The 25,708-nt window shown below is 34.6% G+C and overlaps 1 protein-coding gene across 8 annotated transcripts in view; it reads right to left on the bottom strand.

The window, feature by feature from the left end:
* REPS1 (RALBP1 associated Eps domain containing 1) overlaps positions 1 to 25,708 on the bottom strand; it is an 86,357-nt gene that overhangs the window by 36,742 nt on the left and 23,907 nt on the right. For 5 of the 8 annotated variants that reach the window (XR_012124277.1, XM_073219664.1, XM_073219662.1 and 2 more), the window contains exons 2-8: positions 7,615 to 7,738; positions 5,763 to 5,959; positions 5,479 to 5,632; positions 4,841 to 4,965; positions 4,173 to 4,335; positions 3,849 to 3,912; positions 2,562 to 2,716 (exon numbers count right to left, since the gene is read on the bottom strand). Coding sequence is in view for 7 of the 8 variants with exons in the window: in XM_073219664.1 (XP_073075765.1) it covers positions 2,562 to 2,716; positions 3,849 to 3,912; positions 4,173 to 4,335; positions 4,841 to 4,965; positions 5,479 to 5,632; positions 5,763 to 5,959; positions 7,615 to 7,738 (982 nt within the window). In the remaining variant the exon portion in view is untranslated. The remainder of the gene's footprint in view (positions 1 to 2,561; positions 2,717 to 3,848; positions 3,913 to 4,172; positions 4,336 to 4,840; positions 4,966 to 5,478; positions 5,633 to 5,762; positions 5,960 to 7,614; positions 7,739 to 25,708) is intronic. The other 3 variants (XM_073219666.1, XM_073219665.1, XM_073219669.1) reach the window with 1 other exon arrangement.

Raw genomic sequence — 25,708 nt, forward strand, 5'->3', positions numbered from 1 at the left:
AAAGGGGAACCCTCCTACACTGCTTGTGGGAATGCAAATTAGTTCAACCATTGTGGAAAGTAGTATGGAGGTTCCTCAAAAAGCTCAAAATAGAAATACCATTTTTCCCAGGAATTCCACTTCTAGGAATTTACCCTAAGAATGCAGTAGCCCAGTTTGAAAAAGACAGATGCACCCCTATGTTTATCGCAGCACTATTTACAATAGCCAAGAAATGGAAGCAACCTAAGTGTCCATCAGTAGATGAATGGATAAAGAAGATGTGGTACATATACACAACGGAATATTATTCAGCCATAAGAAGAAAACAAATCCTACCATTTGCAACAACATGGATGGAGCTAGAGGGTATTATGCTCAGTGAAATAAGCCAGGCAGAGAAAGACAAGTATCATATGATTTCACTCATATGTGGAGTATAAGAAAAAAGAAAAACTGAAGGAACAAAAGAGCAGCAGACTCACAGAACCCAAGAATGGACTAACAGTTACCAAAGGGAAAGGGACTGAGGAGGATGGGTGGGAAGGGAGGGATAAGGGGGGTGGGGGAAGAAAGGGGGTATTATGATTAGCATGTATAATTAGCATGTGGGGGGACATGGGGAGGGCTGTGCAACACAGGGAAGACAAGTAGTGATTCTATGCTGATGGATAGCGACTGTAATGGGGTGTGTGTGTGGGGGGGTACTTGGTGAAGGGGGGAGCCTAGTAAACATAATGTTCTTCATGTAATTGTAGGTTAATGATAACAACAAAAAGAATGCTTATAATAAATTTGATCAGAAAGCCATATAATATTATGCTGGAATGGGAAAAAACTATCTGAGTCTTTGATACCTTTAAAATTATAGTTGGAGCAATTAGTGCACGATATACACAAGCAAAAATCAGTCTCTTTGCTAAACAGATCTAACAGGTATGAAAAGACAAATGTCCAGAAAAGAACTTGTTGAATAATTAGCCTTAAAATTCAGGCAGTAGATCAAGTTAACAAGGAACCTGATTTTATTTAAATTAAATAAAAGGAGAAGAAAAAAAAACTTCACTGACTACATCAAAAAGTCAGATCCACCAATCTGAATGCAACAGGTAACAGAATCACACAAGTCTCTAAAAATGACATACAACAGAATATGTCTAACTTAAATTATTTTCTTATATTAGTATGCTATCAGTTTGTAAAGAATTAAAGTTGTTGAAAAGCTCCAGATACAGTAAAGGCCCAATTTTTAAATCAATGATACAGCAGTATGTAGCTACAACAATTTCTTCCCTTTTGGCTATACTATCAAATAAGCTTAACAAAGAAGTTCTTTTGCTTGTTTCTTAATTAAGACAATCCTAAAAAAAGTACTCTGAAGAAAAATTACCTCACAAAAATACTTAGCTTTCAACTCAAGTTATAGGTTATCTGATTACTAATAATCATATGAGATGATCAAGAAAATCCTAGGAATCTCATTGGATAATGCTTCTAAGCACTAAATTAACGCTAAATTTTTAAATCAATCTATTGGTCAATAAAAGGTCAGTGTACAATTCAGGTCTAGAAACATGAATGACATTTCAGGTGGAGAAACAGAAGGAAAAAAAAAACACAGTTAAATGGTTATAACTTGCCCAAGGTCCAGGAGTCATTAGCAAAACTAGAAGCACACTGATTCTTAACTCCAAGGACATTATTCTCTTTGTGACCCTAATGATATGCATATGATTCCTTCTGTATAAGTTAGGTAATAGAGTCAGATCATATGTACTTCTGGGCTCAACTGAAACTGCCTAACAGATAAATGACCTTTTGAGAGCCAAACTGTTTCCTTTTGTAAAATTATTCCAAATAATATCCCAAAAAGAATTTAGATAGGAAAATAGAAAATAGTAATTTAGTTTAAATGAGACTCATTAAGAATTTAACATTAGATTTCTTTTTATTCAGCCAGAATTTAAGAAAAATATTCTCATCTTTTTATCCCCTATATTCTTGTTTCCCTTTAAAGAAAGCTGCCAGGATGTATGAGCTTTTATTAAGGCATTCTTGTAAAGACAGTAACAAAATGGCGTTATCTACAATCAAACACAAAATTTGCAGATTTCTTTGGCATCTCAAGAAAAGAGCTTGGCTTTTTAAAGGGAAATGCTTATGGATTGCAAAGGTCTAATGATAAACCAGACATTTCTCTTCAACAAATTAAGATACATTAAATGGAAAAATGCTGATAGTGAATACAGGCTACTTTACCCATTTCAGACAATATGTAATGCAATGAAAGGATGGCAAAGAACAAGATACTTTGAAATGCTCTCCAAATCTCAGCAAGTCACAAGCGTAAAATGAAATACTGGCATATATTCTTTATCTCATTGTTTAAAGTTGACCAAATAAGACAAATCATTAATCCAAGCTCAGTCTGAAAATCTTATTCCAATGGCAAATCTACATGCTCTTAATGAAATGCCCAGGCTATCAAGATAAGTTTTAACATCTATCTTGCTTTTGCTTTAAGAATCAAGTGTTATTTACAAGGCATGCAATCAGGTCTCTTCAGCTCTTGATCGTCTTACCTGCTGAATCTTCCAAATCAATCAATTTGGGCATTAAGCTTTCAGGGAGTTTTTCCGGTAAATCATAGCCATTTTTCCTAGCAACTACCAGATGAAAAGCAGCACAGAACTCATCCAGTGTCAATGCTCCATCTTTATCAAAGTCTGAGAGTTCCCTAAGGAGACAAACTTATTATGAATATAATCATATTCTGCTTTGGATCCCTTCACATCGCAACAAGAAGAGAAATCCTTTTCCAGAAAAAAGTGCAAGGAATAATTTTAAAAATCTCATAGATGGAAAGGTTTGTTATACAATAAATATAGCTAACTGTTTAACTGTAGAATCTAGGCAGTGAGCATACAGATAGATGTTCAGGGCACAATTCTTTAAACTTTCCTCTATGCTTTAAATTATTCTAATAAAATGCTGAAAAATAGCCCCAATAAGTAAGGTCACGAAAAAATGACCTTTAACATGCATGCATTCTTAGTAACGGTTTAGTTAAAGTCAGGCTCATTTAATAAGTCACTGAAATTTTTTAAACCTGTTTTTATTGTTATCAAAGGTTCTATATGTGTGCACTTTAGAGCATCCAATAAGATTACAAGGCTTAATACAGAAAACAGCAGCCCCACCCCACTGTCCTTCCATTTTCTAGATGCAGAGGCAGCCACTTTTGTATTTATCACCTTAAACTACAAACAGTAGGTATGTATGGCCAATTCTTGATTTTTCAGTCTTTGGCATTATCTACCTACCTCCTCTGCTACTAAAAACCCTACTAACAAAATAATTTAGAATACAGAGAAATACATTAATATAAAATGGAAACTATATTTACATGATCATTGCTTTCAAAAAGTAGTTTGTGAATGTGATTTATGTTTTAATGGCTAATTTCAACCATATAGCAGCTATCCTGAGTCTTAGTTTTTATTTAAATGGAAGCTAAGCACTGTTCTTAAGCTCATAACTTGATACAGGACTTAACAAACCTGTTAAAAACCCAGTGTGATAAACGTAACTATATATGAGCAAACTAGCTTTTATTCCATGCATCATGCTAGCAAAGAAACAGTTGATACAACTTAAAGAATTTTAGCATTTTTTGAAGAACTACTGTATACTCATTTCTTTTCAGAGAGTAAGCAAGAAGCTGACTACTGTAAGGCAATACTGAGTTGTTAGAGAACCATTTTGAAAAGGTTACTATAATAGTTTATTTTTTAAGATTCAAATGTCTACCTGCTGGAAACTCCTATGAAACAACCCACATTACCCAACTAATGATATACTGCACTTACCAAATATGAGAAAGTTCAAGAATAGGAAGTTTTGATTTTGTAAAAAATTCTTTAGCTGCAGATCCTGAAATATTAAAACAGTGTTGTTTAATGTAATTCTGTACTTACAGATCCAAGAATAAAATGAGGTAAGAGTCTTAAGACGGTAACCTTAACATCTATAGATGTCATGTTTTTGCTCTCCAGTGAACATAAACTCTTTAAAACAATTTGAGAATTAATTATTTTTTATAATCTCTGACCAGTAAAACCAAGTCTTTGAGACTATGAAATTGAGACTTTGTCCTGCCCCATCTAGAAGAATTTCTGTTTTTAACAACTCACCTGGAATAAATCCATTTAGATCAGGCTGAATGGTTTTAAATTGATTTACATAATACTGTCTTTGTTCATCTGTTATTTTCCAGGGATCATCATAACTACTTGATTGCCTACGAATTTCATTGGCAGTTGTAGCTGATGCTACAGTTCGTACTGTTGTCTGGTCCTGTAATGAAACATTTTTTCCTCAGTACAGCATCTATCTATATGACTATATGGACCAAGATTGTTAAGTTACTTATCTCTGAAAGTAAAACTTACTTTCTGTGAATGTTTAAAATATGAAGAAATCTTCACAAACTCATCAGCAAACCACATATTTGTTATGACCATGTTAATGAATGTTTTTGCGAAGTGATTATATATTTGTAGAATGATAGCAATATGTAAGCAACAAAAAGTGATGAAAAATGTGCTAAGTAAGCCAAGCAAATATATTCCTAGATGCAGAAAACTTTTAAAACTTCACTAAGGAGTTAGAAAGAATATCAGCCAAAACTTTTAATGAAACATTCCAATGATAATGGATTTAAAGCCATAAGGCAGAGTTCTGTTTTTTTAATGAGTGAACTTGCATTTATAAAAGTTGCAATAGCAAAATGTAAAAACAATGACTGCAGCAATACTCTTAATGAAGCAAATAAAAAGGCAATACCAATAAAATGTCACACCTGGACAGAAGCAGGATGCATGGTTAAAAGAGTACTGGTTGGTGGAGTATCTGCAAAACTGACCCAATTTTCTTGCGGTGGAGGTGGAGAATGGCCAGACCAGACTGCATCACCAGCAGATGAACCTAAAAGTAGAATGGGTAAACATGTCAACTCACTTTCGAAGAAAAAAATGAAGTCACCAGCTTCTTTATTGTAACAAATCACCACACACATAATATGGAAAGTGTCCTTTCAAACTCTAACTCTGAAGAAATGCTAACTATTTCCAAATTAGAATATTTTCTGTCAATTTAAAATTACACCTCATTTAAATCTTGTTAATTATTACTCTGCTTTCCTCATCAAAACTGAAACTAATATATATCTAATATTCTGGGAAATAATTATTTATTCATTTTATCTTCAGAGATCCTGGTATCTATAAAATTTTGTTTAAACATCATAGACTTAAGAAAACACAATTACTACTGCTCAAATGCTATATCTACCTACAAATTTTCAGTTAGCTTTTGCTTCTATTTAAATCACTTATAATTAAAAATTCTTGGAGTCAACTCTTAAAAGAATGCTATCAAGTTTCTTTCAATTTACAACCCTTAGTAAATAACAGTTACTTCTAAAGACTTTTGAGATACCTGATTGTGCTTCACCAAAGGGAGACCAAAATGGCCCGGGTCCTACAAGAGGCCTCTCACTATTTCCCCCACTGGGGTGACGGTTGTGCTTCCTCCATGTGTGTGGAGAAGTTGGTGGGGACTGCTGTGGCGAAACTACAGGAGATACAGGTTCCTGGAAAGAGTATTATTTTAAAATTTAAATTTTAAGGTAACATTGTCATTATTGAGGTACTCAATAAATGTCTGAGTGTATACCATCTATACAGGACATCAACTGGTAACATTTACAGGCACCTGATTACCTGCTGATCTGTAGATGTGCGAGGCTGGACAGTATCGTGGCTCACAGACCCCTTTTTCACTTGCCCCCTGCCAGGTGGTGGGGGAATAACACCAGAATAAGACCCCGGATTTTCAGAATCTGAAGAATATGAGGCTGCATGGCGAGATTCCTGTTCATTCTTTGAAGCAACAAATCTTGGCAGAGGAAGGTCCTTTACTGTTAACCACACAAAGAATTATGAATTTAAAATGAAAAATGACACACATTCAAAAAACTGAAAAAGGAGACTAATTAGATTATTAGAAGGAATTTTTGCAAAAACTGATGGAGGAATAACAGACAGAAAATGTTTATCACTGCAAAAGTTAGACCATCATCTCTGTCTAACTGTTTAGAAAGACTATTACCTCGAAAGTAGTAGTAACACCAAATGTCCTTCTAAGGGGTCCTAATTGCTGTATTAAGTGCCCACTTCATGGCTGGCCCTTAACTGATTTTTTATTTACCTCACCTCATAAGCATACCAACCCTGCAAAGTCCCTATTTTACAAATAAGGAAACTGAGGCTCCAAAATGCCAAGGTCACTGACAAGTTAGTAACTGACTGTTAGGATGTAAACCCAGGTCAGTCTGACCTCAAACCTAGACTGTTTCTACTCATACTACTTCTCTAAAGATGTTACAGTTCTGAGTAAAACATGTAACATGTCACTACATTTGAGGCTACATTAATGTTTTCATGGCAGAAATTACTGAAAATGTCTCACTGTTCATCTCCCAAGGACACAGAACAAGACATTGTGTCTATCTACTTCAGTCTCGTTTATGACACTCCAACAGGCAGACATTCTACAGTCGGTTTAAACGGAGAAGATAAAGACTGAGAATTTCTCTGCAGGTCAATCACAACTCATTTTTTTAGACTAGAACAATACACTAGTAGAATTATTTTTAGAAGAATGTGTACTTCCTTCCACTATGATTATCTGCCTCTTTCTTTAGAATCTTCACACTAAGGAGGGGAAATATTAAGATTCAGTATTTATGTAAAATAATTCAAAATTACCTGAAAAGAATGAAAACTCTCAAATCTAGAAGAATGTTGTGTGGCAAACCGTAAGTCCACAATAAAAAGCTCCAGATGACTAATAAGCTGATCTAGTACTTAAAACTAGAAAAACTCTTAATATAACAGAAAATCTCAAGTTTTCTCTTTCTCCCTTTCCCTATGGCAACAACAGAACTCTGCATTTAAGTGCCTATATGTACAGAATTTCTATATCCTTCAACATCAACAAACCTCCAAATAACAGAAAAACAAATTACCCCAGGTGACACTTATAAGGCAGTCAGATGTCTATAAATAGGTTTTAGTCTGCTGGTATTTTATACTGTATCATTCAGAAAGTTTGGCTAACTAATACTTTCTAATTTCAAGTGGAACTTTAAAAGCTTTCCCATATAGGACAACACAAAGTACAATGTTTTATATTTAAGAATTATATTTATATTAAGAGTATAAGGAAGGTATATATGAAAATGGTCACTACAATTCATCATTTACCTTGATAAATTTTTCAGCTAAATTCTTTCTGGGCAATTTTTAGTGAATTAATTCTGGAAAAAAAAATTGCCACTTTAACAGTTTTTATATTATCATCAGATATCTATGAAGCACATATATGCCACAACAGATTTAAGAGAGATACATTTTTCTAATATCACAAATGGAAAAAGCATAGTAGTGAAAATAAATTCATGACGTTTACAAATGCCACTATAATATCAGAGAGATTCAACAGTTCTGACTTTACTTCATTTGTGATTAGAAGTCTATTTTTATTTCAGTTACTAATATATTCCATATTTACCTGTATTTATACTTTCCACTCTTAAAGGGAAACCAGACTGGGCAACAGCTACAAGTTTCAAAGCTATATAAAATTGACTTCTTCCAAAATAACCAAGTCTTGTTGCACCACAAAGCTCCATAATCTATAAAAGAACACCATGTTAATATTAAGATTTATGACAATAATTCTCCAAATAAGCAGCTGTATAACTTCTGCTTATAACTTCTCTAAAATACATAGCTGATATATGGTATGTGACTCTCAACTGGTGACCAACTCCCTTAAGTTCCAGATTTATGTGTTTGAAAATAAAAAGGTACTGACATTACAATTGAAGGTTATAATTCTTCTACTCATTAAAGTCCATGTGATAACAATTTTATTTTATTAGAATAGTATTTTTTCTTAAGAGTCATATTTTTAAGGAAACATTGTAACATTCACTCTTGTTTATAAACACTGTGCATACAACAGGACCCAAAGTTTTTGCAACTAGTAGGTTATTATGGAGCCATTTAAAATAAGTCATAAAACAACATATTATGGGGGGAAAAGCAGGTGACATAATTTTAACCACATAAACACAAATTTGAAAATAAACAGATATATAAAATTTCTATTAGCAATTTTGTAGGTGAGATTAAGAGGAGGATTTTTTCCTCTTTATTTTCCAGATTGTATTTAATGTGGTTATACCACTTTCCTTAAAAACAACAATTTTCATTTCTGTTTTTAAAGCCTTAAGGCTTTCAAGGACGTACACAGATCATTCTAGTCATTCAACAAGCATTTCTAGACTGGCTACTACAAGTATCAGACAAAAAAAGAGAATTTTAGGTTACAAGATTGAATTTTAACTCAGACGCTGGAGTACTATCTATTATACAGGCATTATAAAGTATTCAAAATTTTAAAAAGCACTAAGTATCCTTGTCTCTACCTCTCAAAAAACACAAATTCTTGTAGAAAGGGAGCATATTTAGTCTTTTTTGTTTTTCCCAAAACACTCAAAGAAAGATTAAGGTACCTCAATGTTATGGTATTAAGTCAGAAATAAAGAGAATTACAAAAAAGCACCTATCAATGGTTAAGCAGTGTATCACAATAACACTAACTACTTATTTTACACGCACAAGGTAACAATAATTTTTACTGTGACTTATCAGCACTGGAAGCAGTTCCTGTTTCTGCCACTAAGGGGCATCACTTCTGTGTGAAATTTAAAAGGGCAAGGAGGATAAAGAGGCAGGTTGACATTAAGGGAACTATGAAGAAAAGGAGGGCCACACAACCTTGCAGGTTCTGCAAGAATTTTTGTATGATTATTGCCCTTATCTGCTACCCTTTTCCACCCACTCGGTACCCTTAAGGGATCGTTGCACTTCTTAAACACTTTTGCTTATAAAACAAAGCATCTAAAATATGCCAGGTATGTGTTAGATAAAGGGAAGACCTCAAAGGAAATCAAATGTAGTTTACGTATCCTCGTTATAAATGTTTCAGGTGCCTGTGGGACATTCAGGAGGAGATACCCAAGAACAGTCAGAAATGCAGAGGTAGAGTGCAGAAGAACACACGCTGTGGAGACGTATTCCATATTTGGGAACTTGACAATAGGTGATGACTAAAGCTGGGGAGTAAATGAGATCACCACAATCCCAGAGCAGTGAAGGGAAATGGAAAAACACCAAAGCCTAAAGAGCAGGTGTAAAAGGGAGCCTATGAAAGAGGCAGTGGGGGAAAAGTACCAGTAGGAAATGGGGAACCAAGAATGGAAAGAGGTTTTTGGAAGGCGGGAGCAAGCCTTCAAGAAAATGATCACTGCACATATGGATTTATGTACAAAGGTAAAATGAGAAGCAACCTAAACCTACCACATTAATAAAACAGATAAAATTAATTATGGAATAACCAAATAATGAGAAAACTACATACCCTTAAAACTCACTGCTTACAGTATTAATGTTATAAAAACAAAAGACAGGATACAAAGCAGTATATACATAAGTATATCAATTTTATTAAGACATGTACATATAAATGGTACTGAATATACCACTGTTTATTTCTGGATGCTGAGATCAAGGGATATTTCTGTTTTCTTTACATGAGTCTGTATAACATAAAAAATATGTTATATCATTTAATCAGAAAACTGGTAATTTTAAAAAATGGGAATTAGTGGGACCAAATAAAAAAGGGGAAAAACTGTTCTCTTTATTTTGCAATTAGGAAGTTTTTGCTGCTTGAGCAGTTGTAGAGATGTGGCAGAATAAAATTTGGTTTGCAACTGATCAAGGAACAAACAGGAGGGACCGAAGTGGTCAAGATGCTACTTAACGAGTTAAGATGCTTGGCTTTGAAAGACAGTAAGTTCAGAAGGGCAATTTTGCTCCTTCTCTAAGCCTCAGAGCTAATTAGCAGAAGAACTGGCTCTAGAAACCAAGTGTTTTAATTCCAAACCCAAAGCTCTTTCCATGGGCCAGGGTGGAGAGCAGGAAAGCAAGGAGGAATACTATCTCTCTACTGCATCAGACATTACAAAATTTTAAGAGTTTGTATGTCAAAGGGCCATCCCTCAAAAAAACAAGAAGGAGGTTTTGAAAGGGGAGATAAAGGGCTCAAAGTATTTGCAGTTATTTCTCTACAACTGATCCTGGCTGCATCACCTAAAAAACTCACTTTGAGGTCCAAGTCACGCATATGTGTCACTGACTACTCTAAGCTAGCCCAAACTGGAGAGGCGATGAGCCTCTGAAAGTAGTAGGGGAAGAAAGGAGCTTTGACATACAAATTCACAAAAATAATTTCTGATAAAACAGTATCAAGAAATATGATTTATCTTCATAGTCTTGTGAATTAGACACAATTTGTCTTTAAAGAAATACTTGGAATAAATTTCCAGGAGCAGAACTGCTGGACCAAAGTATACATATATATTCAAAAACACATTTAGCTACTACCAACTGCCGTTTCAAAAAGGTTACTGAAATTTTTTCTCTCACTGTCAATATGAGTATATTTGTTTTTCTTCTTTTCTCCTGTAACTTGGAAAGCCACTAATACATTTACATGTATTTTTTTCTGACTCTATGCTACACAGTTCTATACAGCAATTCCTGAACGGTAACATTCTGTTTCAGTTACTTTATTTAGCTTTATAGTATCTAAATACTTAATAGGGAAGCCCAGCTCTCAATTTTTTTTCCCACAATTTTCTAGGCTACTTTCACATTACTTATTCTTCTGAATAATCTTTAAAATCATTTATCAAAATAAATTGAGATGTTAATTGGGCTGACTATTTACAGTGTTTTCCCTAACTTTAATAAGACTGCTTCTAATGTTCAATCAGCAGGGTATTGACTAACACTCTGCAATACTTTTGTTAAGAAATTATTCAGCAAGTTCTACTCTTCTAGCTTTGTTTTTTCAAAAACCACAACTAGATGTTAATTTTATTGTATGCATTTTTTGGCAGAAAACTAAGATCATGATTTTCTTTTTGGTCTATTAATAATTCTCTTAATAGAATTCCTAACATTGAACCAGCCTTTGATCCCTGGAATAAATTCAATTTTGTCATGGGGTATTACTGTTTCAAATAGTATTTATAAAATTTTAACTACAACCTTAAAATGATTAATTTAAGAAAAAAAGGGTATCTGCAAGGTTTGGAATTGGTGTTACGTTGACTTTGCACTCACAAGCTTTACTTTTTTTCTCCATGCTCTAAAATACCTAAAGAAGATTTGGAACTACACACTCCTTAAAAATTCGGAAGAATTCACCTATGACACAGACTGGGCAGTGTCTCTGATATGTGCCTCAGTTTCTTCTATGTTACTTGGACTAAACTAGGTTTTTTATCTCCAAAATGTTTGATAACTTCCTAGAAAATCATTTATTACCTTCAAATTTTAAATGTTATTATTAGTTCAGCATTATCCAAAGTAGTCTTATTCTTTTAATCATCTTTATAGTAATTTCTCTATAGTCTATATTATGCATATTTGTGCACACACTCACAGGTGTCTGACTGTGAAAACCATTTAAAACCCTTGTTATCATACAGATTTCCAGACCCTTCCATTAGATTTTAACTCACCTAGGAAACCAAGGGGCAGCTAGTGATTGCTGGTATACTGATTGCTATGGAAAACTATTAAGCTTTATTTTCTTAACATTATAAAATCTACGTGCTCATGGTAAAATAAATACAATGGTACTTAAGGACACAGAAGTAAAAGCTCTTACGATCCCCAAAAGAAGTAAAAATTCTTCTCAAATGTCCTATATATAGGCTATACTGTGTGATTTTTTTTTCACTATTACTTGAATATCTTTAAATATCAATATACATAGGTCTCCATTTTACACAGCATTCCACTGCATGGGTGTATCTATTACAAATTAATCCCCTATTGATGGACACCTTGGTTTTTCCAGCTTTCTAATATAAACAATGCCATAAACATTACTGTGCATGTAGCTTTGTGCACTTGTACAACTGCATGACAAATTCCTTCATATGGAATATGCTTTAAACTGTAACAGAGTCAAGTACTATAAACTCTGAAAGACTGTAACATCTTCCTGACCAGCACAGAATCCTGGCTGCCTGGTCTAAGAATAGACAGATGTTAAAGTTTACTGAGTTTTCAACGTTAACAGATTGAAGAACTCCTAAACACATTATCATGGAACTTCACAACAGCAAAGATAAAACAAAGATCTTAAAATTACCAAGAATAGGCATTGGGAGAATTATAAGGGGGAGAGAAACTGATTACTTAGAAGAAATATTAACTGGAAAGGAATCAGACTTCCCATCAATATCAGAAAATAATGAAGCAACATCCTCAAAATTTTAAGAAAAAAATTATTTTCAACCTAAATTCTTTATCCAGACTAGCATCAAGACAAGATGATGGAAAGAACTAACATTTTCATAGATGCACAAATAAAAAAAGTTTATCTCCTATAAAATCTTACTTGCGAAAATATCTGAGGATGTTATTCACCAAAATTTAGAGAAAGAACATCCAGGAAAAAGTATATACACACTAAGAAAGTAAGGAAATAAAAGCTGCGGGATGATAAGTATGTAACTGGCCCAGAAAGCAACCAGTCCAGTTAAAGTAAAATGACAGAAGGCTCCAGAAGGAATATTTCAGAAAAAATTAAGGGAAAGGAATGGATATTAAGGCAAACAGTGCAAGAAAAAAGAAAGGCAACTGAGAAAGACTAGGAGAGAAAAGCTGTATGAGAATGTAATCATAGTATCATACATGGATTTGCAATAAAAATATTTGTCTCATCATAATATAAATACTTTGGTTTATTCTCAGATTCAACCTAAAGTCAAAACATATTAAACAATTAAGAATTATGGGTTTAGAATAGGATGTAAATGTCATCAATATTAAATATGTAAATATAGCTAACAAGTTGAGAGAGAGAGGAATAAGAAAAGTGATGGGAACAGGCATGAGTTTCTGGTCTAGCAAGTAAAAAGCTTGAAAGTCAAACATTCCATCCTAACAAGCAAAAAGCTGAACCAACTGAAAAATCAACAACTCTTTTTAGATCCATAAGAGAAGTAAGGTCACAGAGCAAACTGCTGCCTCCCAAACTGAGAACAGAAGGCAAATACAGAAAATCACAACTTACTGGAGGAGAAACCCATCAGTATCAACCTCTTCAAGACCAGCTGTAACTGAATTAACTGCTATAGGCTTAAGTGTACAAATTTGAGATAAAAAATTAAGAGGAGACCAAGTTATAAGGGGAGGAGGGGGTGGCTCCACAATACTGTGAGATTCACCTCCAGGAGTTGTACTACCAGGTTCTCATAGTGAATACCAGAGAAAAATCCCCTTGTGCTTCTGGCATGGGAGGAGAAAAGGAACCATTCTGAAATCCACCAGGGCCATGACCTGTCCTCAGGAGAAACTATTTAACCAAAGCCTAACCTGCCCATGTTTTATAAGAGTCTAACTGACCTACAGGAAGGGACCCAACTCCAGTTCATTCTACCTATCCTGTCCCACCTAAGGAGGGAGAGTAAAAACAAGTGGCACTGAGAAGTAATAGTGAAGTTTGTAGGCCAGAGGCACAGGTTCATTAAAGACTGAGGCATAATTATAAGACTATACAGAATGCTTCCCCTGCCCCCCTACGCCTTACCACCACATTACTCAAGGTGTATTTATAGTAGTTCACTCATCCAGCACATCATGTCTGGCTAGCAAGAAAAAAAAAGTACAAGACACACTAAAAGGGAAAAAAACACACTTCAAAGAGACAGAGCAAGCATCAAAACCAGTCTCAGATACGGCAGGAATATTGGAATTAATCAGACCAGGTTTAAAACAATGATTAATATATTAAAGGATCTAATGAATAAGTAGACAATATGCAAGAACAGGTGGGCAATGTAAGCAGAGAGACGAAAATCCTAAGAATCAAAAAAAGCAAAATGCTAGATATCAAAAACAATGTAAAAGCAATGAAGAATGTCTTTGATGGTCATGGCTAAGGAAAGAATCCTTGAGCTGAGGATATCGCAATAGGAACTCTAAAATTGAAAAGCAAGGAAGAAAGAAAAACTGGGAAAAAACAGGGCAGCATATTCAAGAAGTGTGGGACAACTACAAAAGGTGTAACATATGTGTAATGAGGAAGACACGAAGGGGAAAAAAAAAAGAAACAGAGGAAATATTTGAAACAATGACTGAGGATTCCCCCAAATTAATGCCAAAAACTGAACCATAGATCCAGGAAGCTATGAAAACACCAATCAGGATGAATGCCAAAAAAAAGTACATGTCGTACCTTTACAAAGGCTAACTCAAAATGGAAAAGAAACCTAAATGTAAAACGCAAAACCATAAAACTCCTAGAACATAGGAGAAAACCTAGATGGGCTGGATGGAGTACAGGAAGACTTTTTAGATGTAATACCAAAGTCGCAATCCATGAAAGAAGTTAACTGATACTGGATTTCTGCTTCTTTAAAGATAAAGGTCAAGAGAATGAGAAGACAAATCACAGAATAACAGAAAATATTTGCAAAACAACTAGCTGATAAAGGACTCTTATCCACAATGTACAAAGACTACATACATATCAAAATTCGTTGAGCTCTATGCTGGGGAAAAAATACACACCCGCACAGAAAACTCTTAAAACTCAACAATAAGAAAACTTAGCCAAATTAAAAAATTAGCCAAAGACCTTAATAGACACCTCACCAAAGAAGATACACAGATGGCAAATAAACATATGAAAAGATGCCCCACATCATTTATCATCAGGGAAACACAAATTAAGATTCTACTACAAACCTATTAGAATGGCCAAAATCCAGAATACTAACAATACCAAATGCTGGTGAGGATACAGAGCCACAGGCAGTTTCATTCATTGCTGGTGGGAATACAAAATGGTAGAATTTGGAAATATCTTACCAAACTAAATATTCTATTACCATACCATACAGCAATCATACTCCTAAAGTAGATGAAAACTTATGTCCGCATAAAAACCTGCACAAGGGTGCTTAAAGCAGCTTTATTCATAACTACCAAAACTTGGAAATCAACCAAGATGCCCTTTAGAAGGTGAGAGGATAAACTGTGGTACAGTCCCACAATGGAATGTTACGTAGACCTATAAAGAGATGAGCTATCAAGCCACAAAAAAACACTGTTATGAACCTTAAATGCATGTTACTAAGTGAAAGAATCCAATCTGAAAAGGTGACATATTGTATGATTCCAACTATAACATTCTGGGGGAAAAAAGTGGCAAAACTCTGGAGAAAGCAAAAGATCAATAGCTGCCAGGGGATGGAGGAGGGAATGCATAATTAGAACACACAGGATTTTCAGAACAATGAAAATATTCCGTATGATACCATAACAATGCATACATGTGATTACACATTTGTCCAAACTCACAGAATGTACACCACCAAGAGTGACCCTAATGTAAACTGTGGACTTTGGGTTGTTATGTCAATGTAGGGTCATCAATTGTAAGAAATGTACCAGTCTGTTGGTAATAGTGGAGGCTATCCCTGTGTGGGGGTAAGTGGTATATGGGAAATGTTGGTACCTTCAGCTCAGTTTTGCTGTGAATGTTAAACTGCTCTATATAATAAGGTCTATTTAGAAAAAAAAAAAGGCATGGGTTCATATTCTCAACTGAAGGCAAGATTTAATAGAACAAGAAATAGGCATATGAAGTTTCAAAGGGGAAAAACTAAAGATGGCAAAGAGGAATGATGTAGCTTAAATAAGTGAAATCTTTATACTCACTACAGCAGGATAATGTCTAAAGTTGATAAGCCAAGATAAAGTGGGAATTTTTAAAAAGAATATGGAAGTTATCATCAAAGAATAGCTTAATAGTTCAAAGTGGTTTCTGTAGGAAAGAACATTAATTATAGGAAAGGGGAAGGAGGAAAGGAAGCTGTTGCTTTTTATATAAACCCTTACAATCTCTTTGATTTTTCTAAACATATGAATATATTATTCTGATGAAAACTAAAAGCATATACTTTTAAAAGATATACTAAACACAGACTATATGTTTTGGACAAAGAAGATTTTATGAAGAAATTAGTACATTGTACTACACTGCAATTATATATTCAGGGTCTGTAAGAAAAAGTAGAATTTTTCTTTCACCTAATGGAGTAATGCTATTAATAGAGTTTCTGTTTTATTTCTGTTCTTTTTAATGATTTGTGACTTCTTCCTTGTTGTCAAGCTGTCATTTATGCTCTATCAGCAATCTTTCTAGTTGTTGCCCTCTACCTCATATGCCACAGTGTAGAAATAGAACCAACCTTTTAAAACTGTATAAACAAGAATAAACAGTTCTTTAACAATGACTCAAAGAGCTCTGCAATGAGTGAACTACATGATCATCATTTTTTACCTCCAGAAATACCGACATGATAGTGGTTGGGGGATGGAGAGGATAGAAGTTAACATTTACTGAGCACACAAACTGCTAAGCACAGTGCTAAATACTCAAGGTGTTCCCACCCAATCCTGAAAATAATGCAGCAGAATTGGTATTACCATTTTACAGAGAAAGAGAATTAGACTGGTCAAGTAACTAAGGCTATTTATATTCCCCCTCAAACATTGATAGCAGGTGGAAGCAGGGTCCAGACACCCATAGCAGCTCCAGACATGCCCTGAGGTAGTGCCTCCACCCTTACATCCAGCAGTCTAACCAAGGCAGCACCAGTGCAGCACAGACCTGGACATCCCCTGCCTGAGGCCCTCCAGCCTCCAGCTCCAGGTCTTCCAGTCTCCCAGGCTCCCAACCAGCATACTGCTAAGTCACCCCCAACTGGTGCTCTCCCAGCCTTCAGCAAGTCAGCCAAAACTGCCAGGCATGCCATCTACCCATGGGATGTTCCTACACAAGACCACTTCTTCAAGGCTGGAAAGAGGTAGCTGTTTTGCTTGGGAAACAAACACAAAAAGTCAAACGAAATGAGGAGACAGAGGAATATGCTCCAAACAAAATAAGACAAACTTCATAAAGACAACTAATGAAATGGAGCAATGTACCTGATAAAAAATTTACAGTAATGGTTATGAAGGCACTCACAAGACTTGAGAGAAGAGCTGATGAACACAGGAAGACTTCAACAGATATAGAAAATATGTTTTTTAATAAGTCAGAGTTGAAGAATACAGTAAATGAAATGAAAAATATACTTGAGGGAATTGAGAGATTTTTAAATTACTTAAAAAATTCTTGAGGGAATCAAGAATGCAGAAGAATGAATTAGCAATTTGGAAAACAGGGTAACAGTAAGCTGAAGAGCAGAAAGAAAAAAGAATTTAAAAGTTGAGGAAAGGTTAAGCAACCTCTAGGCATCAAATATACAACATTCTCATTATACAAGTCTCAGAAGGAGTAAAGAAAGAAAAAAGGGTGGAAAACTTATTTGAAGAAAACAAAATTTGAAAACATCACTAACTTGTGGAAGGAAACAGATATCTAGGTCCAGAAAGCACAGAGAGCCCCAAACAAGATGGACCCAAGGAGGTCTACAATAAGACTCAAAGTAATTAAAACGTCAAAAATTAAATATAAGAGATAATCTTAAAAGCAGCAAGAGAAAAGCAATGCGTATGTATAAAGGAAACCCTATTAAGCCTATCAGCTGATTTTTCAGCAGAAACTTTACAGGCAACAAAGGTGGTATGTTATGTGCTGAAGAGAAAGTGCTGAACAAAAAAACCTATACCAACAACACTCTACAAGGTTATCATTCAGAATTGAAGGAGAGATAAAACTTTATGTTCATTGTGGGGAAATGACAGGCTCTTCAACAACTGGTGTTGGCAAAACTGGACAGCTACATGCAAGAGAATGAAACTGGATTATTGTCTAATCCCATACACAAAAGTAAATTCAAAATGGATCAAAGACCTGAATGTAAGACGTGAAACAATAAAACTCTTAGAAGATAACATAGGCAAAAATCTCTTGAATATAAGCATGAGCAACTTTTTCCTGAATGCATCTCCTCAGGCAAGGGAAACAAAAGCAAAAATGAACAAATGGGAATACATCAAGCTAAAAAGCTTCTGTACAGCAGAACAAAAAGAATCCTACAGTATGGGAGAATATATTTGTAAATGACATATTCGACAAGGGGTTAACATCCAAAATATATAAAGAACTCATATGCCTCAACACCCAAAAGGCAAATAATCCTATTAAAAAATGAGTGGAGGATATGAACAGACGGTTCTCCAAAGAAGAAATTCAGATGGCCAATAGGCACATGAAAAGATGCTCCACATTGCTAATTATCAGGGAAATGCAAATTAAAACCACAATGAGCTATCACCTCATACCAGTTAGGATGGCCAACACTGAAAAGACTAGGAACAACAAATGCTGGTGAGGAATTAGAGAAAGGGGAACCCTCCTACACTGCTGGTGGGAATGTAAGCTAGTTCAACCATTGTGGAATGCAATATGGAGGTTCCTCAAAAAACTAAAAATAGAAAAACATTTGACCCAGGAATTCCACTCCTAGGAATTTACCCAAAGAATATGATTTCTCAGATTCAAAAAGACATATGCACCCTGTGTTTATTGCAGCATTATTTACAATAGCCAAGATATGGAAGCAACCTAAGTGTCCATCAGTAGATGAACAGATAAAGAAGATGTGGTACATAAACACAATGGAATATTATTCAGTCATAAGAAGAAAACAAATCCTACCATTTGCAACAACATGGATGGAGCCTGAGGGTATTATGCTCTGTGAAATAAGCCAGGTGGAGAAAGACAAAAACCAAATGATTTCCCTCATCTGTGGAGTATAACAACAAAGAAAACTGAAGGAACAAAATAGCAACAGACTCACAGACTCCAAAAAGGGACTAGCAGTACCAAAGGGAGGGGTGAGGGAGGGCAGGTGGGGAGGGAGGGAGAAGGGGATTGTGGAGTATCATGATTAGTGCACATGGTGTTTGTGGGGTTATGGGGAAGACAGTGTAGCTCAGAGAAGACAAGTAGGGACTCTGTGGCATCTTACTACACTGATGGACAGTGACTGCAATGTGGTATGGGGGAGACTTGATAATAAGGGTGAATGTAGTAACCACATCGTTTTTTTCATGTGAAACCTTCATAAGAGTGTATATCAATGATACCTTAATAAAAAAAAACTTCATGTTCATTTCCAGATGAACTTAAGTTAAAGGAGTTCAGCACCACTAAACCAGCCTTACAAGAAATGTTAAAGGGACTTGAGAAGGAAAAAGAAGGCTACAACTAGAAGAAAATGATGAAATGAAAAATTTCACTGGTAAAAGCAAACAAATAGTAAAGGTATAGATCACTTAATAGCTAGTATGAATGATTTAAGATAAAAATAATAAACTCAATTATATCTAAAAATTAGTTATGGGAATCACAAAATAAAAAGGTGTAAAATAAGACATCAATATACATAAAACACACATCATATACATAAAAGAAGGGGGTGTAAAAGTGTAATGCTGATAGAATGCATTTGTAAGTACCATCAACTTAATGTAGACTGCTATATATGCAGGATGTCATCTATGAACCTCTGGTAACCACAAATCAAATGCCTGTAAGATACACAAAAAATAAAGAGAAAGGAATTCAACCATAACACTAAAGGAAATCATCACATACAAGGGAAGAGAGCAAGAAAAGATCGGAGAACAACAACGAAAAGCCCAAAAACATTTAACAAAAGGGTAGTAAATACATATCTATCAACAATTACTTTAAATGTAAATGAACTAAGAAGTGCTACAATCAAAAACCCAGGTTGACTGAATGGATAAAAACAAAACCCAACTTATGCTGTCTACAAGATACTTACTTCAGACCTAAGGACACACACAAGACTGAAACTGAAGCGATGGAAAGAAGTATTCCATGCAAACAGAAATGAAAGAACAACTGCAGTTATCAGTACTTATATCAGGCAAAAACAGACTTCAAAACAAAGACTATAACAAGAGACAAAGGACAGTGCATAATGATCACAGTTCAATCCATCAAGAAGATATAACAATTGTAAATATCTATGCATCCAACAGAGGATCATCTAAATATAAAAAGCCAAATATTAAGACATAAAGGGAGAAATTGGCAGTACAATACTGTACTTACAGTAATAGTAAGAGACATTCACACTCTACTTGCATTAATGGATAGACCATCTAGACAGAAAATAAGGAAAAAGTGGCTTTGAATGACACATTAGACCAAATGGACTTAACTGACACAGAACATTCCATCCCAAAACAGCAGGATATATATTCCTTTCAACTGCACATGGAACATTCTCCAGAATAGATCACGTCAAGCCATAAAGCAAGTCTTGATAAATTTAGGAAGAAAGAAACCATATCAAGCATCTTTTCTGACCAGAATGGTATATGAACCTACAGATGAATTACAAGAAAAAAACTGGATAAAACCAAAATACATGGAGGTTAAACAACATGCTACTAAACAACCAATGGGTCAATAAAAATAAAATAGGAAATAAAAAACTACCTGAAGACAAGTGAAAATATAAACACAACAGCTCAAAATCTTTGGGAGCAGCAAAAGCAGTTCTAAGAGGAAAGTTTATGGTGATAATGGCCTACCTCAAGAAACAAAAAAAATCTCAAATTAATAATTTAACCCAATAACTAAAAGAACTAAACAAGAGCAAATCCCAAAATTAACAGATGGAGGAAATAGTAAAGTTCAGAGCAGAAATAAATGAAATACAGACTAAAAATACATTACAAAAATTCAATGAAACTAAGAGCTGCTTTTCTGAAAGGAAAATTATCAAACTAAATAACTAACTATATACAATCAAAAAAGACTCAAAATCAGAAATGAGAGCATTACAGCTGACACCACAGGAATACAAATTATAAGAAATTACTATGAAAACTTATATACCAACAAATTGGATAGCCTAGAAGAAATGGATAAATTCCTAGAAACATGCAAGCTTCCAACAATAAACCAGACATAAACAGAAAATCTGAACAGACTGATTATTAGTAATGAAATTGAATTGGAAGTCAAAAACTCCCAAGAAACAGAAATTCATGTCCAAGGAGCTTCACAGGTGAATTCTACCAAACAGTTTAAGAGTTAATACTTATCCTACTCAAACTATTCCAAAAAACTGAAAAGGAAGTAATGCCTCAAAATCTATTTTATGAGGCCAGCATCACCTTGATACTAAAACCAACTAAGACACTACAAAAAGAGAAAATTACAAACCTATATCCCTGATAGATGCAAAAAACCCTCAACAAAAAATTAACGAAATGAATTTAAAAATACATTAAAAGGATCATTCACCACAACCAATTGGGACTTACTCCAGGATAGTTCAATATCTACAAATCAATCAATGTGATGCACCACAGTAATAAAAGGAAGAATAAGAACCATATGCTCATCTCAACAGGGGCAGAAAAAGCACTGGATAAAATCAGTATTTATTCATGACAAACACTCAGCACAGTGGGTACTGTGAAACATATCTCAACATAATAAAGGCCATATATGACAAATGCATAGCTAATGTTATACTCAATGGTGAAAAGCTGAAAGCATTTCCTCTAAGATGAGGAATGGACAAGACTGCCCACTCTTACTACTTTTATTCAACATAGTATTGGAAGTCCTAGCCACAGTAATAAGATGAGAAGAAGAGTTAAAAGGCATCCAAACTGGTAAACTGTCACTATTTGCAGATGACATGACACTATATAGAGAAAACCCTAAAGACTCCACAAAAAAACTATTGGAACTGATAAATGAATTTAGTAAAGTTGTAGGATACAAAAATCAATATACAGAAATCTTTTGTGTTTCTATATAATAATGAACTAGCAGAAAGAGAAATTAAGAAAACAATTTCATTTATAACTGCATCAAAAAGAATAAAATACCTAGGAATAAATTTAACCAAGGAGGTGAAAACCTATACTATGAAAACAGTAAAACATTGATGAAAGAAACGAAAGACATAAATAAATAGGAAGCTACTCCATGCTCATGGACAGAAAGAATTAATATTGCTAAAATGGCCATACTGCCCAAAGTAATCTGCAGATTTAGTGCAATTCGTATTAAAGTACCAAGGGCATTTTTCACAGAAATAGAGCAAATAATCCTAAAATTTGTATGGATCCACAAAAGGCCCTAAATAGCCTAAACAATCTTAAGAAAGAACAAAGCTGGAGGTATCATCCTCCCTGACTTCAAACACTACAGACTATAAAGCTACAGTAATCAAAACAGTATAGTACTGGCACAAAAACAGACACAGAGATTAATGGAAAACAATAGAGAACCCATATATAAGCCCGTGCTTATGTAGTCAATCTATGACAAAGAAGGCAAAATCATACAATGGGGAAAAGGCAGTCTCTTCAATAAATGGTGTTGGACAGCTATGAGAAAGAATGAAACTACATCACTGTCTTACACCATAAATAAAAAGTTAACTGAAATGGATTAAATATGAGACCTGAAACCATAAAATCCCTAGAAGAAAACATAGGCAGTAAACTCTTGAACATTAGCATTAGCAAATTTTTCTGGATATGTCTCCCCAGGCAAGGGAAACAAAAGCAAAAATAAACAACTGGGACAACATTCAAATAGAAAGTTTCTGCACAGCAAAGGAAACCAACAACAAAACAAAGGCAAACTACTGAATGGGACAAGGTATTTGCAAATGGTACTTCTAATAAGGGGTTAATATGCAAAATACATAAAGAAGTCATACAGCTCAACAGCAAAAAAACAAATAATCTGATTAAAAAATGCGCAAGGCACTTGAATAGAAAATTTTCCAAAGATGACATACAAATGGCCAACAGACACACAAGAAGATGGTCAATGTCACTATCAGCAGGGAAATGCAAATCACAAACCATAATGAGGTGTGATTTCATACCAGTGAAAATGGCTAAAATCAGTAAGACAAGAAATAACAAGTGTTGATGAACATGTGGAAAAAAGGGCACAATTGTGCACTGTTGGTGGGAATGCAAATTGGTGCAGCCATTATGGAAAACAGTCCAGAGGATCCTCAAAAAATTAAATATAGAAATAACAACTGATCCAGTAATTCCACTTATGGAAATTTACCTTAAGAAAATAAAACCACTAATTTGAAAAGATATGGAAGCAACCTAAGTGTCCACTGTAGATAAACAGATAAAGAAGATGTAATATATATTTATATATAATGGAATATTAGCCATCCAAAACAATGAAATCTTGCCATCTGCGACATGGATGTACTTAGAGGGTATTAATTATGCTAAGTGAAATAAGTTAGAGCAATATAAATACCATATGATTTTCACCTATCTGTGAAATCTAAAAAAATAAAACAAAAAGCAATAGATTATTAAATACAGAGATCAAACTGCTGATTGTGATTGCCATAGGGGAAGGAGGTAGGAAGACAGGAAAAATAGGTGAAGGGGACAGAAGTACAAACTTCCAGTTATGAAACAAGTCACTGGGATGAAACAGTCACAACACAGGAAAGAGTCAATAATGTTGTAGTATCTTTGTATGGTGACAGGTGGTAGCTACACTTAACCTTGGTGAGCATTTCATAATGTATGTAATTGTTGAATGCACTGTGTACATCTAAAACCAATACAATATTGTATATATAACTACGCTTCAATAAATAATAAAAATAAAAAGTACACCTGACACAACTAAAAAATTATTAGAATCACATATTGGAGCTGAATCCATAAGCTGAGTCACAAAATGTAAGATCCCAAAAAAACAGAATGAGGATTATATTTAAACTATACATAATACTGAGAATCACCCTGCAAGCTGTCAATATTCTCTCCACATGAAATGTTATGAATATTTAATATGATAAAACATAAGAGAAATTAAGATGCTCCCTTTATGATCATTATCAGGTGAAAAATGATAAAGTGACTCCACTGCTTTCAATTTTATAAACATTCTTCAGTTTAAGTGGGACTGGGTCACTGGAAAAGCTGACTATATTTTTGCTGACTTAAAAGCCCAACAGTTTGGTCTACATATGCACAACACTGGCTACCCAGTCAGTATAACACGTCTATTGTCCCATTAACTGGTTAGACTAATCCCTACACCTTCCTCTCTGTGACTCTGCTTAACTAACATGGGAATACTTGGGATGGAGATTCACATTTACTAGAGAAATTAGAAGAAAGCTGGGAACAATTATGCTGAATACCTGTTATTAGGAAGGCTGTTTATTTGTTTAATGTTCAGAACAGTCCTCTAATGTTTGCTACCTTATCTCTAGTTTGAAGGAAAGGAAACAGAGGTTAACAAGTAGCAGGGCCAGGATTCAAAGCCAGTATAGTCTGAGTCCAAAGCTCTCTGTTCCCAACTGCCTCTAAGATAGCTAAGCAGTACTCTTGACACTGGAGTGCTTATGGAGCAGTACCACACACACTACGAAGAACACCAGCCAAGTTAAAGGCTCTGTAGCTGAATGAGCTGAGATACATTACAGCCCCCTTGGAACCTTCATTATGCATTTTTAGCCCAGAAGAGGCACTAAAAAATCCTACAGTCTAGAAACAAACCCCTTTTGGGTTTAGTGTCTGTTAAAATGCTTCAGAAGTAGTGGTCCATACACCAGTTACTCGGTATAACACACTCTGGGAATCAATGCTGTAGACGTTAGAGCAGTGGTTCTCCCAAACTGTTTGGTCTCAGGATTCCTTACATATGTTTTAAAAAATTATTGAGGACACCCTCAAAGCTTGTGTTTTTATGGGTTACATTTACTGATATTACCACATTAGAATTTAAACTGGGAAATTTCAAAAAATGTGTCTATGAATTCACTTAAATACAATAATAATCCTATTACATGTAACAAAATCTTATGAAAATAACTGTTTTCCAAAATTAAAAAAAATTGAGTGAGAAGAGTGCCAATTCCTTAATGTCCAGCTTAGGAGAAGATTCTCCTATCTGTTTCCATATTTGGTTCACTGCAATATGCTGCTTTGTATAAAGTATAAGAGGACATTTTCACTTCAGGTAGGTAAGTGTTGGAAAACAGGATGACTTAAATAGCCTTTTCAAATAATTCTGGTATTATTTTTTGATACATCAAAATTTAACAAGTGGTAGCAGCTTGAAGATTAGTTGCAATATGGAAATCTGAAGCCACATCAATAAACTTTTTTTGCATACTGCTAGAGCAAGACCTATTGGTATTATGTCATGCATTGCATACTGCCTTGGTCATTTATTAACTATTGGTTCCCTGAATTATGCAGATCTTTCAAATGTTGAAATGTGTCAACATTTGGAATAATTTATTAAATATTTATAATTTATAATCTATTATTTATATTTATATATAAATATAAAGTATTTATAATTTATAAAATTTACATTTGTTAATAATATCACCACTGAGTTCATGAGAAAAGGCTTAAATATTGAGAAGCAGTCAAGCACATGGTTGCAGATAAAAGTGCTCCAAAATCCTAATTTTTGCCAG

This window comes from Manis javanica, chromosome 13 (assembly GCF_040802235.1).
Source record: "Manis javanica isolate MJ-LG chromosome 13, MJ_LKY, whole genome shotgun sequence".
Taxonomy (NCBI): Eukaryota; Metazoa; Chordata; class Mammalia; order Pholidota; family Manidae; genus Manis; species Manis javanica.